The sequence below is a fragment of the Staurois parvus genome, unplaced genomic scaffold (assembly GCF_062004578.1).
Source record: "Staurois parvus isolate SC_StPar_1 unplaced genomic scaffold, SC_StPar_1.0 ptg000578l, whole genome shotgun sequence".
Classification (NCBI taxonomy): domain Eukaryota; kingdom Metazoa; phylum Chordata; class Amphibia; order Anura; family Ranidae; genus Staurois; species Staurois parvus.
In genome coordinates this window covers 6,938,388-6,955,015 of record NW_028318374.1, presented here as the reverse complement: position 1 = coordinate 6,955,015, position 16,628 = coordinate 6,938,388, and the positions used below count along the sequence as shown (strand labels likewise).

General features: G+C 42.1%; 1 protein-coding gene across 5 annotated transcripts in view; it reads right to left on the bottom strand.

Annotated features, from left to right (window-relative positions):
• Nucleotide 1: 1 nt before the first annotated feature.
• Nucleotides 2-16,628, bottom strand: part of NEXN (nexilin F-actin binding protein) — a 77,920-nt gene continuing 61,293 nt past the window's right edge. For 4 of the 5 annotated variants that reach the window (XM_089692193.1, XM_089692196.1, XM_089692195.1 and 1 more), the window contains 5 exons: nucleotides 15,298-15,495; nucleotides 7,720-7,941; nucleotides 7,382-7,567; nucleotides 466-820; nucleotides 2-379 (listed from right to left, as the gene is read on the bottom strand). In XM_089692193.1, coding sequence (XP_089548319.1) covers nucleotides 366-379; nucleotides 466-820; nucleotides 7,382-7,567; nucleotides 7,720-7,941; nucleotides 15,298-15,495 — 975 coding nt within the window. In that variant the 3' untranslated portion in view covers nucleotides 2-365. Of the gene's footprint in view, nucleotides 380-454; nucleotides 821-7,381; nucleotides 7,568-7,719; nucleotides 7,942-15,297; nucleotides 15,496-16,628 lie in introns of those variants that run through there. The other variant, XM_089692194.1, reaches the window with a different exon arrangement.

The following is a 16,628-nucleotide window of genomic DNA, read 5'->3' as shown; positions in this document are numbered from 1 at the left end:
ATGACAGTTTAAACAAATCATTTATTAAGAAATCAAGACATTACATTTCACTTATGTCAGTCTTAAAAGTCGGCACATTTCATTTCCTGAAGAAAGTTTTATAAAAATCAAGTCAGCAAGAGAAGTATATAAAGGCAATTAAATACACTATGAAATCCTGCTGTTTCCTGTATGCGGTGTTTCCTGTAAAGCCCTTGCATCATTGTTCAGCAGCTCTACTCAACGGCAGCAACACATGCAGTGTGAGGCCAGCACTACAGGAATGGCGTATTAATGTGCAGCAGAGTTTCCCGTGTCCCTTGGCCCACTGAAGGAAGGCTGGATGCAGTGAGAGTCAAAGGGAAGTCTCCAATAAAAGCAGGAGGTTAATAGTCATCAGCTAGAAAGCAAGAAAAGAGAGAATATAAGTGTGTCCTGCCAAGTGTTAGAACTCGTGCAATGACATCCTAAAGCATTAACTCTTACTTTCAATGCTGAGAATGCAGCTGCTTGCAGCGGTGCCCCTGCTGTTCACTACTTTACACATATATTCTCCTTCATCCTCTGGGAAGGTTTCAGGTAGGTAAAGGCAGTAAGTTTCCCCTCTTTCAATATATTGATAGTCTTCAGAGTCCTGTAGCATCTCTCCTTCAAACCACCACGTCACCTCAGGCTTTGGCTCTCCAGTTATTTTTACTGTAAACCTTACCGGTTCCCCATCTACCACAGAGATGTTCTTTAAAGGTTTCTTAAACCAAGGAGCCCCTGAGCGAGCCAGTTCCTCATCTTCGTATTGTGAGCCATTGACACTGGTTTCTTCCTCGTCGTCGTCCTCCCTCTTCTACATAAATAAAATTAAAGCTTGAATCCGCAGCTATAAATGCCTTACAAAACAAGTGGTTAAAATGTTGTAGGGAAGCAAAATATGTAAACATTCTCATGCAGAAACTACCATTCAGTGCTGCCAACCTCATGCAATATTTGTTTTACTGAGGCAGTACATTTTATTTTACTGACAAACCAATGACAAAAAAAGATGTAAATATAAACACAATATGGAAACACTGACAATACCCATACCAAGTAATTCAACTGGTTTACCCTTACAAAGGCAACACAGCATGACAAATTAGCCCCTGATATTTACAGACTGTTGTAAAAATCACTGATTTTTTTTTTACAAACTAAATTTACTGATGATTGCCAACCATACTACCATTTGGTGTCTCAGGACTTGTGACAGCACTTGCACAGCAAAGTTTAGGTTCTATTTTATTAGTGAGGGAATATACTGGCTCTTATAGGTTAACATGTTTAACCCCTTTGTGTCTAAGGGTAAAACAAATCTTTGACGTGTTAGCAAAACCATACATATCACAACTACTTTTTGCCTCCAGGTGAATTATACCACGGTTTTTTTTTTCTTTCAGGGCTTTCATTTGGTGGTAAATGGTAATGGATATCTGATTTTATTTATTTTTTAAATCAAAGGAAAACTGGACCAACATAGTAAAAAAAAAAAAAAAAAATTTTTTTTTAACATTTTAGCTGTATATTTCTTGCTACTATCATAACCGAACACCAAAGAACAGCTCAAAATAATTTCTAAAAATACATTGACCCAAACGCTAACCCTGGCACTGAACTAGATCAAACCTTGAGCTAGGGGTTTTTTTTTTAACTTTTTTCTTTTTCTTTCCCCCTCAAAGGACAGAGATGCAACATACCGCTCTCCTCCAGAGAGAAAACGGGTGGGCTTCAGTGACTGATTACTGTGATAGCCAATCAGAGGCTATCACGGTGATCAGGTGACCTGGAATTAGGAGTTACGGGTCATGATTGTAAAAATGGGACCCAGGGCCCTCCATGAGACCCTGTTCTGAGTGCTCCCAGCACAAAGACAGGTGTGCAAATTATCAGCCTCACGGCATAAAGCCAAGTGCAGTGGGACTGCTAATTTGCGTACCATTGGTGTGAAGGGGTTAAAGAACTATCATAAAGCAGACTAGGGGGCTCATTAATACATGTAGCAAGCAGCTTGCTGCCTCTGAAAAGCAATCCATGGTGCATGGTCAAATTACAACTCAACTGCCTGCATTTACTGACCTATGACCACACTTGTAAACAAGCCCCTAAAGCTGGTCAAATTCTTCATACAAAAGTTCTGGTAACATTTGACTGTTACTTGAAAGGTTTTGTTTGCTGTTAACATTTGATTTAGGAGTGAATGGACTTTACCTAGTGAAAACCACATTCACTGTTTAAAAATGTTCCTATTACTGTCAATTTGACCTACTGTTAGGAAAATGAACAGCCTTTCTTAGAACATTCTTTTTCTATGAATTTTTATTTGAAATTCTACACATCAGAGAAATAAAATGTATTTTTTTTTTTTTACCTTAATGCAGGGGTAGGCAACCTTAACCACTTGCCCTCCAAGGGATTTACCCCCCAACCTTTACTTGTGAGACATGCTCCTGTGCAGAGATAGTTCCTTGAAATAGTATTCATACCCCTAGAAATTTTCCACATTTTGTCATTTTACAACCAAAAATGTAAATGTGTTTTATTGGGATTTTATGTGCTAGACCAACAAAAAGTGGCACATAATTGTGAATTGGAAGGAAAATGATAAATGGTTTTCAACTGTTTTTACAAATTGTGAAAAGTGTGGCGGCATTTGTGTTCAGCCCCCCAAAGTCGAAACTTTGTAGAGCCACCTTTCGTTGCAATTTCAGCTGCAAGTCTTTTGGGGATGTCTCCACCAGCTTTGCACATCTAGAGAGGGACATTTTTGCCCATTATTCTTTCCAAAATAGGTCAAGCTCTGTCAGATTGGATGGAAAGTGTCTGTGAACAGCAATTTTCAAGTCTTGCCACAGATTCTCCATTGGATTTAGGTCTGGACTTTGAGTGGGCCATTCTAACACATGAATATGCTTTGCTCTACACCTTTCCATTGTAGCTCTGGCTGGATGTTTTGGGTCGTCCTGCTCGAAGGTGAACCTCCCCAGTCTCAAGTCTTTTGTAGGTTTTCTTTCTAAGATTGCCCTGTATTTGGTTCCATCCATAATCCTATCAACTCTGAGCAGCTTTCCTGCCCCTGCTGAAGAAAAGCATCCCCACATGATGCTGCCACCACCATGTTTCACAGTGGGGATGGTGTGTTCAGGGTGATGTGCAGTGTTAGTTTTCCGCCACAGTGTTTTGCTTTTAGGCCAAAATGTACACTTTTGGTCTCAGCTGACCAGAGCACCTTCTTCCACGTGTTTACAGTGTTCCCCACATGGCTTCTAGCAGACTGCAAACAGGACTTCTTAGGGCTTTCTTTCAACAATGGCTTTCTTCTTGCCACTCTTCCATAAAGGCCAGATTTGTGGTGTGTACGACTAATAGTTGTCCTGTGAACAGATTCTCCCACCTGAGCTATGGCTCTGTATCTCCTCCAAAGTTTCCATGGGCTTCATGGCTGCTTCTCTGATGAATGCTCTCCTTGCCCGGCCTGTCTGTGTAGGTGGATGGCCAAGTCTTGATAGGTTTGCAGTTGTACCATACTCTTTCCATTTTCAGATGACGGATTGAACAGTGCTCCGTGAGATGTTCAAGGCTTGGGATATATTTTTTTTTTTTTATAACCTAACCCTGCTTTAAACTTATCCACAACTTTATCCTTGCTTTGTCTGGGGTGTTCCTTGGCCTTCATGATGCTGTTTGTTTACTAATGTTCTCTAACAAACCTGAGGGCTTCACAGAACACCTGTATTTATACTGAGATTACATTACACACAGGTGGACTCTATTTACTAATTGGGTGACTTTTGAAGGCAATTGGCTCCACTAGATTTTAGTTAGGGGTATCTAGAGTAAAGTGGGCTGAAAACAAATGCATGCCACATTTCAGATATTTATTTGTAAAAGATGTTGAAAATCATTTTCCCTCCACTTCACAATTATGTGCAACTCTGTGTTGGTCTGTCACATAAAATGTTTGTTTTTGGTTGTAACATGACAAAATAGAAAATTTCAAGGGGTATGAATAATTTTTCAAGGCACTGTACAAAGCAGCATGTCCATGCTTGAAAGGAGAGAGACCTGTGTTCACATACAGGTCTCCCCTATCAGCTCATCGAGACCCGTTGATTGACATCCCCAGCCATGGCACGCACGCCCCCTAGCCGGAAATGCAAGTCACACATACATACACATATATGTGTGTGTGTGTGTGAGATTTTGTGCAGCTGTGCTGCCCTGTAGCAGTACTTCTACTTTAGGGCAGGTGGCAAGTGGTTAAAGAGGTGTAGATCTACCTGAACAGCGTGGTAGGAGTCAAAAATCACTGGGCACATTGCAATAGCGTGGCAATCATGGTTTTAAAGCAGATGGTGAGGAGGCAACACATCGCCTCCTCACCACCTGTCAAACACATTCAGATCGCTTTCCAGAGTAACAGCAGTGCCTGCTGCATTTGTGAATGAACCCTTGCATTTGGCAGAGGCACCCTTAGGGCTCATTCACATGTAAAGCTGGGGGTGGAAAAATCCTGCAGTTGAGTCACTGTTTAATCATTCCCTATCCCTCTTAGCTGCTGAGGTAGCAGCCAAAGGTGCACACAACAGGAATTAAACACCCTGTTGCTTTTAGTGGGTGCTACTGCCTGCCAATCATGACCCAGTAAATGGGCCCACTGTGCAAGTGCCCTGCAACTGCATACTTCTGTGGGGTCCCAGGGGTTAAATCGGGTACTAAGAAAGCAACACAATGATGTCTGCTTTAACCCCTTTTTTTGCTGTAGTACAGAAGGTTGCAGGGCACTTGCAGAGAGGCCTCATTCTCTTGAATGGTTCATGTTTGGCATGTGCTACTCCCACCAACTATGACAAGACATTTACCTCCTGCTGCAATGTGTACACCCCTGATCACTGCAGCTAAAGGGGGTGCGGGTGGGGCAGGGGAAGCAAAACAAATCTTAACTGTAGGATTTTACTACCCCCCCAAACTGCAACTGTAAAAGAACCCTTACTGCCTTGAGCTCCCTATTGGGCTGCTTTAATACTGATGTGCATGTGGTTTCCCTGCATTGCAGTGCATCTGCGACTTTCCTGGGTTAGCTGTGCTTTGCTATAGACTTCTGTTATATCCTGAAGGTGTGGTGTGCTTTTATAAAGTGTACCAAACCTGCAGGATATAATAGAATTGTCAGTGCAGCTAACCCTCAGAAAAGCTGCAGCTACACTGCACCCATGGTGTAGGCAAACCGCAAAGCATCTGTGTGAAAGCACCCTTTATACTATTATGCCCAATGTATTGCTGCACACTGACCTGAAGATCTACGTTCCTGCTGCTCCAACGCTGGAGACTGCAAGCCGGGATAAGAGGTAGAGTATTGCTCCGCATGGGAGAGGAGCCAGCACTACAAATGAGGTATCGGTTTAGTCGGCTTTTGCTCCCTACTACAGCTTCAACTTTACAAGTAGTGCCTCTGCATTGCACTCAGTTTGATGTTCTGGGCTGGCAGGTCAGCAAGCCCAGGCTGTGATCTACAGATTGCTGACCGCTGCCTTAATGCAAGGAATGTGTGAAGGTTAAAAAAAAAAAATGTTTTTAGTTTTGGTATCACTTTCATCTTTACATTTCCTTATTTGCTAACATAGGTAGAAAGCAATAACACGTCGGTCACAGGAGAGGGGTCTAGGCCATGATTTTGATAGGCTGGTTTTATTTTCTGCATGTTTAACCGCTTCTGTAGCAGAAATACTGTTACAGGGCGGCACGAGTGCGCACAAATCACGTATATATACCTGCGCTGCCATTCGCAGCCTTGGCTGTCAATCAGCAGGTCCCGGCCAGTGCTTACCCGCCAGTACCCGGTGATCGCCAAATATCTCCAATGGGGGAGAGACCTGTGTATAAACAACATGGATCCCCCGTTAGCTCCTGCACACTGCTTTGGATGGCTCTGCATAGCATTTTTGTTCTCAAAATTGATGGTCTTTTTTTGTTTATAGGACAAAAAAATAAAAACAGCACAGGCCATCAAATACCACCAAAAAGAGAGCTCCATTTGTGGGGAAAAAAAAGGACGTAAATTTCATTTGGGTGCAGCATTGCATGACTGCGCAGTTGTCCGTTAAAGTAACACAGCGCTGTAATGCAAAAAATGGCCTGGTCAGGAAGGGAGGTAAATCCTCTGGAGGGCAAGTGGTTAAGGAAATTGTCTATGCCCACATTGAATATTCACAATGGGATGGGCAGCAATTAGCTGAACAAATGCAGAGATTGCTATCAGTAGTTTGATTTATAGTGCCTGATTGCAGTATAATATACACTCACCGGCCACTTTATTAGGTAAACCTATTCAATTGCTTGGCTCCTGTCTAAAATTGTCCTAGTTTCATCCCCGGCCATGCGGGATCTCCTGCATAGTAGGGTTTGGGGAAAGAGGCAACCTACCCTGTAAAAATAATTGCTAAGAGAATTCATGGAAAAAGTCGCTTACGAGTGACGGTCCATGCAATCGCCAAGGGTCGGATACGACTGAACGCATAGATTCAATTGCTTGGTAACACAAATTGTTAATCAACCAATCACATGGCAGCAATGCAATTTAGGTGCGTAGACATGGTGAAGACAACTTATTGATGTTCCAACCGAGCTTAAGAATTGGAAAGAATGCCTTGATGTCAGAGGAGAATGGGCAGACTGGTCGCTGCGACATTCAGATGGTAGGGTCAGAATTTGGCCTAAACAACATGAAAGCATGGATCCATCCTGCCTTGCATCAACGGTTCAGGCTGGTGGTGGTGTAATGGTGTGGGGGAGCTTTTCTTGGTACTAGCAAAGTGTACCTAGTAAAGCGAATGTATTCTGACAGGCATGTGGACCGGATGCCTTCCTGGTTTTCAGTACTTGTCTATAGTACAGACACAATGGGGGTTATTTACCAAAACTGGAGAGTGCAAAATCTGATGCATTTCTGCCAACCAATCAGCATCCAGGTTTTATTGCCAAACCTTAATTGAACAACCTGAATTTAGAAGCTGATTGGCTACCATGCACAGCTGCACCAGTTTGGGTAAATGTAATCTGCAATGCGCTAGTCCAAGTAGGTGATAACTTTAAAAACCCAGCAGTAAGATTATATTTGCCCAGTTGTTTGGTATGGCTGGAAATATTAAAAGAACTATCAAGTTTTAAAAGTTTATGTAAATGTTGATCTTGTGGCTTCCATTCTTTGAATGGTTGACCTTGAGCTATGCAGCAGGTAAGGTCAGAACTGATAGTTCTGGGTCCGTGAATCCAAGTGCTAAAGCCCAAAGTATTAGCATTTGGCAGCCTACAGATTTCCTTTACATTGATTTTTAAATATTGCAGTTCCTCTGCAATATTTTTTTAATTATGGTACCTTTTGTAAAGCAGCATCAATTTCCTGCTGCTCAAACTGCATTCTTAAGAGCTTTTGTTCTTCGATTCGCCTCTGTTCCTCCTCTTCCCTAGCTCTTGCCATTTGTTCAAACCGGGCCTTCATGTTAACCTTATGTGAGAATGGGGCATGGCTCTTCACCGCTGGCCTCACATCAACATCTTCATCCTGAAACATGAATAAAGTTACCTTCTTATATCTCAGAAATAGCGTTTGACTACTGTTTCTTTGTAAACTAGAACTATAGTCATGAGAATGCAGCATTATCACAGATTTATAATGGATTTGTTTTCAAGCCACATCCTCTACAACCAACTGACCTCATGAAAATGTTCAGCTTCCCTTTCTTTCAGTTCATCATCCTCAGCCTTTCTTCTTAACCTTTCCTCTTCCACCTTTTTCTGTATTTCTTCTTCTGTTAGTTTTCCAATCTTTTCAAATTTACTTTTTAAGTTTTTGGCTTGAATGGATCCTGCCCTCTTTAGTTTAATCAGTTCTTCATACTCTCTACTTAATACCTCATAGCTTTCATTTATTTCTTCCTGAATAAAAAAAAGAAACCGTTAAAGTAACAGATTGCCACACTAAAATTGCTTATGTTGGTACATCAATCAGTTTTTTCTTTGTTCACTGCACTGGTTGAACAAAGAAAAACTGTCAGTGTTAAGAACTAGCAAGCCTGATGATACTGTGCATCAACATGAGTTGCATTGGAGCAGATTAACTGTTTAAATGGGTTGCCCACCACACTACGATTAATTAAAAAAACACATTGTGATGCATTACTGTAATGCAGGTATACTTGCAGTGGGGTAAAATTCAGAATGACTGACAATATTATGAATAAGGAATGCTGGCGTGAGTAATACAGATAAGGAACTGCACATGTAAACATGGACAGATGAAATTCACATTCAAGGTACTTGTGTGTATCGAGCCATCCACCTCAGCACTACCTTTTGTACTGTGCATATCTGGAACATATGCTTGGAAGTCCAATTTGACGCCAGGGCTTTGTTCATCACATGGCCCATTACTATTCACCTGCCACACAATACTATCTTTCTTAAAGGGACTTTGTAGTTTGATCTGCATATATTCTCAGGACTAAAACCACCTTTAAATCTTACACATACAGTATAGGACACAAGCTAACTATTCATAGACCCTGGGTTACAGGCTGGTATAATAAGGTGATTGGACATGAACAAGCTTTGAGGACACACTCCCTGGATGTCCCCTTAAAATCCTACCCCACTGCATGAGTCCTCAGTTTTTGCCTAGTGTCCCAAGGTACTAGACAACTTTTCCCTAATGGAGAAATTACTTGTTTAAAGTGTTACCAAACCCAGGACCCTGCATTCACTATATCTGGTCCCCCACAGTACACAGAACATGGAAGTGCAATTATTTTAGTAAATATAAAGTGCTAAATACCTTTTCTCAACGACAGAGCAGTCTTGTGATTTCCAGCTGAGCACTGGTTAAAGCTTGTAGGAGGAGTTTTCATTCTGCTCTAAAAGGATGCAGAACCCCTGACCTCTGTTTGGACAGTGCTGATTGGCCCTGTGCTGGTCACATGCACTCTCCCAAACAAAAAAAAACCCACTAGTAATACACACCAAAGTGAGCATGTGCAGAGTGACTCCACACACTATGTCTTATCAGGAGATAAGAGGGGGACACTGAAAAAGGGAGGATCAGTGAAGTCAGGATCACGTGCACTTTTACACAATGCAAAGAATTAACCCTTTATGTTTCACAGTGAGTATAACGAGCACACTTTACTGCATATACAGACAGGTTACTGTTGTGGGTTTAGTAACACTTTAACTACTTTATTATTTGTTATTTGGATTCTTCAACTCCTCGCTGTCTTCTAATACGATAATAGAAGTAGTGCATCCAGAATCAGTAAAACCTTGGGAACCATACCCCACACCATGGAGACAGCCTGTAATGTTGCTGCAGGCACTGGTTTCTGTGTGGGCTGCACCCAACTTGCTCCATTTCTGAACCCTACCCCACAAGAATACCCTCACCCGTAGTAGTAGTTGAAACCAGGAGAAAAGGAGTCACTGCAAAAGTTCAGGTGAACATACGCTCTGCCGAAGCAGGCCACACAATCTCATAGTGACAAAGCTTCCCTTGCACCAGAGCAGAAACCGATTTTAACACTGTCCTCTGTATTTGATTCTAGCTAAAGCATGCAACAAGTGGTCTACTTGGCCAAGGCAGATTTTTCTACATGTCAATTCCTCTGGCAATTACCAGCTTTAATACAGCCATCACTGATTAGGGCTCAATAATGGCAGACTTCTCCAGCTTCACAGTCTACCTGGATGAAATCCTGATCTGCCCACCTTAGAAGAGGCAGACAGAAGGGAAATACAGAGGACCCAGAAGCAGTGTTAGAGGAGGCCATGGAGGATTTCTTACCCCCCTGTGCTCCAATGCACCTGATTTCATGCAATAGACTTGTGAGTACTGTTATGCTCACTTCTGCTAAGCAAAAAAGCCTCTGAATTGTTGCACTTGAACCTCTGCTTGTTTGGGTACAAAGAGACCTGCTGATTCTAAAAAGACCTTCCCTATTCACGAACAAATAGAATGGGTAGTTTGATAATTGAGTCAATCCAGAAAAGATTTTCACCCCTCCAAAGATCATTGCCAAGCTCTATCCAGGGAAAAAAGACTTTACGAAGAAGTGGTCTGTTCCTGTGGTAGACACTTGTCTCAGTCTTAAATATCTCACTGCTCCAAGTGAAGATGTTCCTTCATTAAAAGAGCCTGTGTGTAGGAAGTTTGAGACACTCTTAAAGCTCTCTTTACACTTTCAGGCCAAGCTCTGCAACCAGCTATTGCAGCTATTTCTGCCTGCCCAACTGCAGCTATCTAAACTCGGGCAATGAACAACCAACACGATCCTTTATTCCAGGACTGTACTTTAACTGTGCAGTTACCTACTGCCCTGCTCCTTTGTGTGGATGCCCTAGAAAAAGTTATGATACAAATCTCCAGAATGGCCGTGATTTCCATTCACATGCACAGAATATTTTGGCTCAAATCCTGGTCAGCTGAAGCTGCCTGTAAAAGAAACATCACATGTATGCCCTTTGAAGGAGGACATCTTTTTAAGGCACATGACAGATTCATTAACCACTTGCTGTCTGGGGCATTTTTTTTAAATTTTTTGCACGTTAAAGTCAGCTTTTTCTGCTAAAAAAAAAAATACAACTCCCCGACATTATACATTTTTTGAAAGCAGAGACCTTGAAGAATAAAATGGTGAATGTTACAATTTTTTATGTCAAAATACTTGCACAGCTATTTATCAAACACAAATTGCCAGGAAAAAAATACACTAAAATTAATTTTAGTGCACACAAACACAATATCCTACCCATTTTTTGGCAAAATATAAAAGATGATGATGTGCCAAGTGAATAGATGCCAAACATGTCAAGACTCAAATAGGAGTGCGGTCCTACTTAGAGCCTGTAGAGCCACCCAGACCACTTTTACTAGACAGCAGATCGCCGGCTGTGAAAAATGATAGCAAGATCAAAGCTGCAGCCATGACCTTAGTATAGCCACTTGCTGGCAGGCTGTATACATAAGTATGGCGGTCAGCAAGTGGTTAAAGATGTCGCAGGAGAAAAGGTTCTATCACATTGGAAAGTTCAGAAATTCCCTTGCTCAGGAGCCTCAAATTCCTCAAAACGCATAGCACCTCAATGCTCAACCCAAACATCAACTTCTAAGCCTTTCTTATTGCACAAGACTGTCCACAAAGTCCATCAAGACTTTCCCGAAGCCCTGTTCCTAAGTGAAGGGATGCCCTCACTTCTAAGAGTGGGAGGATATCTGTTAAAATTTGCCGATCTGTAGGTTACAGACATCCCAGAGCAGAGGGTTCAATCTGCAGTTTCAAAGGGGTACAAAATAGAATTCAAAACTCAGCCCCCTCACTGCTTTCTTCTTTCAAATCAACCAAATTCTTGCCAGAGAAAGTCATATTTGAACATTACCTGAACCATCTCTTGTCCCAGCGATTAGTTCCTGTACCTCTAGAGGACAGGTTTAAAGGATTCTATTTAAACCTGTTCACAGTACCAAAGCCCAACAAGGGTATCCATCCTATCCTGGACCTAAAATCCCTAAAGGAAATACCTTTATTTTCCAACATTTCACATAAAATACACAAAGTCAGTTATTGCCTCTCTGAGACAGGGAATACTTGGCATCTCTAGACTTCAAAATGTCTATCTGCCTATTACCATTTATTCACATCATCAATGCTTTATATGCATTGCATTAGAATATCTCTTCTAGTTTGTTGCACTGCCATTTGGCCTATCCTCTACCCCCCAGATTATTCACAACAATTCTTGCACCTCTTCTTGCCTTTCTAAGAACTCAGAACTTCCAGGGCACAGGTTTTCTGAATGGCATCCTTCTGAAGGACTCATCTCCCATCCAGCTATCTGCAAAAGTCCACAAGAAATTTCAGATGCTTCAGACTTTTGGCTGAGTGATCAGCTATCAGAAATCTGCTCCGTAACATTCTCTTTGTCTGGAATACTTGGGCCTAATTCTAGACATAGCCCAAGCAAAGGTTTTCCTTCCAGAGAACAAAATGCTGTCTCACAATTCATGTTCAGGACTTAAGGTCAAAGAGACACCCCGCTGTGAGATTTTCAATTAGAGTTCTGGGTCTCATGGTAGCCTGCTTTGAGTCCACTCCCAACACAACATCATGCTGATATGGAACATGCATGTTCTTTAAACCTACCCATGCTCCTATCCAGCCAAGCAAGGAATTTACTAGCCTTAACAATGAGGACATTGTCTCTGCCATATCACTGGAAGGTGGTAATAGATGCCAGTATTTCAGGCTGGGGAGGAGTATTCCAATCCCTCACAGTTCAGGGAACGTGGTCAAACTTCCCATCAACATCCTAGAACTCGGAGCGAACACTGGACCCCAGTTCTGCAGGGACACTCAATCAGAGTGCAGTCAGGCATTGCAACAGCTGTAACCTACATTAATCGCCAAGGGGGCACTAGGAGTCATGCACCCTTGAAGGAAGTAAGCCACATCACCTCATGGATGGAGAAAATACTGTCCAGTGATCTTTGCTGTCTCCTATACCAGGAGTGGACAACTAGAAGGCGGATTACCTTAACCTGGAGCAAGGGAAAAGGTCCTTCAACTTGACATTTTTAACCTGATATGCCAGAGATGGGGAATCCCAGATGTAGATACAGTATTGTGGCCTCTAGATTCAACAAAAAAGTTACCTCGGCTCAGAGCAAGAGAAGAAACTGGTTATTCTCATTGCACCAAACTGGTCCAGAAGAGCCTGATACACAGACATATTTAGACTTCTAGGAGCTGATGCCTGGCCTCTTCTTAACAGGCCTTACCTGTCCTAAGGCCTCATACTCCATCCTGCTTCTAACTCTCTGGCTTTAATGACCTGGCTGTTGAAGCTGTGATCTTAAGAGAAAGAGCAGACTCTGTCTCTGTTATTTATACTTTTACTAAAAGAAAGAAAAGCCATTTCCAATAAGATTTACTACTGAAAGTCTTTTTCCACAGGTACTTCTGCCACTCATCACATCTGCCAGACATATCGCTGAGCTAGCACCTCTCTTGTAAGGAGCAATTCCTCATTCATCATAAAAAAGGTAGTCTTACACCTCCGACCATCTTTTCTTCCCAAGCTGGTATCAGTCTTCCACCTCAAAGAGAACATGGTTCTATTTTCCAAAGCACCAAAAGGAATTTGCTGTTCACTGCCTGGACCTAGTCAGAGCCTTCAGAGTCTACCTCAAAGCAACAGCTTCCATCAGGATGACAAACTCCCTATTCTACCTACTCTCAGGAACTTGTAAAGGACATCCTGCTTCCAAGTCCACCATCTCTAGATGTATAAATTAACTCACCACCACAGCTTACACTCTAAAAGCCAAAACTCTGCACTTATTTATAAGTATATATACGCTCACTCAACCAGGTCGGTGGGTGTTTCCCAACATCAGGCCTCAGTTGCTGAACTTTGTAAGGCTGCTACCTGGTCCTCTGTGTTTTCAAAGTTCTTCCAGGGAGACATTAGTCTTCTGCAGATGCAGCTTTTAGCCACAAAGTTGCATCCGCACTCTGAATTTGGGTCTGTTGACTCTTGTTGATGGGCTTGTTGGCACAGTTTCTGTTTGCCTAGTTGTTGCTAGCCCTTCTCTTTCATTGCTTGGGGACATCCCAGAGTCTGTAAATACTCAGCCTGTGGCCTGTACTGTGCGATTAAGAAAGTTTGACTTGCCTGTAAATTCCATATCTTAGAATGCAGTACAATACACAAGCCACCCTCCCTTCTATTCCTGTGTTACTCTGCATTGCTTGCTACAAAACTGAGGATACACGGAGTGGGGTAGAGTTATAGAGGGAAGATGTCCAGGGAGTGTGACCCCAAAAAGCTTGCCAGTGTTAAATCACCTGAAGATACAAGCCTATAACCTAGGGTCTATGGATACTCACCCTGCTTTCTGTACTGTATTCCAAAATATGAATTTACAGGTAAGTTAAAGTTCTTATTTTTCTACGTCAGTATATATTAAAGGTTCATATGAATGTATTGTTTTCTCATATTCAGCTAGCAGAGCTTTAGGGTTCTTGTGCATTGCAGCTGATAAACTCTTGTTCGGGACCTTTTCTGCATTTTTTTTCAGCAGCCCCTGAACTCTCCCTGTTTTCCTATGTGTCCATGTACACATCGTCATTTACAGGCCGTTGAGCTTACAGACGTTTTTTTGAATGCACCAAATTTGCGTAGATTTTATCAGCGTTTCAACTGCTTGTAAACGTGTGTAAACGCGGCTAACCGTGTTTATAAGCGTTTGCATTTAGAAGCGTTTTTTAACTGTTCCTTATATAAATGCTGTCCAGAGCCATTTTTCATCATCAGAAATGCATGCAAAGCGTTTTCCATGTTTTCAAATGGGCCCGGTACACCAGCACAGTCAGTTCCAGGTTTTGCTTGCAGGAAAAAATGGTAGAACGTGCTGCATTATGCTCATGATGGGAACCATAGTGAATACAACCAGAAAAGACAGCTAATCTCAACACATACTGCTCTCTCTGCTTCTGCTCTCTCTATTTCTGTGTCTGAAATAGTTAATTTTTTCTGGGCATTTTGGAAGGTCTCCTGAGTTTATCTTAAAAAAACGCTTCTAAATACAAATGCTCACAAACGCGGTATGCAAACGCAGATAAACAGACGTTTTTTAACCTACATTTTCCAGCAGTCAGTTTCCATCGTTCAGAAGAGTTTTGCAAACGTCCCGTGTACATGGAGCCTTAAAGTACATGTAAATGTTTTTGTCCAAAGTCTAAACAAGTCCCAAAGCCAGTTACCATATAATACACAAGCCTGACTACTCCAAACCTTGTGCATCATATGCTCCCCCCTTCCAGACATTGTAGCCTACAGTGGAAGGTGTCGGAGTCAGTGATGTCAATCCAGAAAGCAGTGGGCTTCACTAGGTATGGCCAGGTGCTGATTGACAAGCTACAGTTGTGTGAATTAGTAGTAACAATGCTGAAGGCCAAAACCCCAGCAACATTTTTTTCTTCCAATGGTAGTGTAAGACAGCACAGACTAGAGGGTGTCCATCACAGGAAGCCATATTAGGTGTCTGTAAAATTAAGTATTTGTGGGACTTTTCAAGGAGACTAACAGAAAATTGTAAATGTACTGCAGCACGTTTTTATAAGCCATAGTTCTGTTTTCATTGGTGTCTGGTGTTGCCTTGTGTAAGAGTCCTGATGTGAATACTGGGAAAATGGTACAGGCCTTCATAGTATAATTAGGACTAATAGCTAAGAAGTAGTGTACCTCTCCCATCTCCTGCCGTAGCTGAGCAAATTCTTGTTTTTCTTGTTCCAACTTTTGTTTTTTTTCCTCTTCTTTTAATCTTTTCTCTTCTTTCATCTTCTGTTTGAGGCGCTCTTCGAAGTTTATTTCCAGTTTACCTGGTGAAAGTGTCTCCTGAGATGTTGTTTTACTGAGTGGCAGGTTGTCTTCATCTGGCTCCTGATAGGAACAAGAAATAGCATTAATTTGCCTGGCCTACCTATATGATGTTAGATGCGTAAAGGGGTTACAGTCAAGGCTTCCATTACAAATCTTCTGGAAATATTACTTTTTAAGCAATTTGGCACAGTATAATGTGCTGCATATGTATTCTTTGTCCTTGGATGGCATTGGCCAAGAATGACAACGCAACAGCTAGGGAGATATCTTTGCCTTCAATTGGTGTTATTCACCTCTGCACTATGTTAAAATGATACAAACTTGATTGAATAGTAGAAATAACGTACTATATTTTGGCTATCCGTTGCGTGAGCAAGAGATGAACCCAAAAGCGCTGTTGCCTCCTCAGTGCAATTGTTAGCACCAGAATTATGAACTTAAAGGATAAGTTCACCTTTGTAAAAAAAAATAATAAATGCATATCGTTATGCAGGTTAAAAAAAAAAAAGTGCATTTATTTATTTATTTTTACTAGGAGCCTGTAAATCAGTGGTTCTCAACCTGTGGGTCGTGACCCCTTTGGGGGTCGAGCGACCCTTTCACAGGGGTCCCCTAAGACCATGAGAAAACACATATTTCCGATGTGTAAAGAGCAGCTGCTGTGTTGAAAGCAGCTGCTGTGTTGAAAGCATCTGTATTGGAGGTATAACGACACTCATGAATTATAATTACTGGGTAAATAATTTTATGGTTGGGGGTCACTACAACATGAGGGACTGTATTAAAGGGTCACGGCATTAGGAAGGTTGAGAACCACTGCTGTAAATCATTGCACCCGCGATCAGCAGATCGCAGGTGCAATGCAGGACTCTTGCAGACTCTCAGTGTAGCTGTCTGCTCATTCCTCGCATAAGCAAGCAGTTACACAATAACAGGAAGCATCAATGAACTACCCAGAGTGCTCAACAGCGCCGTGGTAGATCATTGAGAACTACAAGCCGACAGCTGCAAAGGCTGTTGCTACTTGCAGTTCTCCCATTCACAGAACTCTGTAAATAAATGAATTGCATGGCCGGTGGGTGAAGAGCCCCGGAAGGCCACGTGTTTTTTAAATTGTGACAGGAAGTGTGGGGAAAGATCCCCCGCTTGCTGGTACAATTGGGGGGAGGGGTGAACGGGGGCTGCTGCATCTG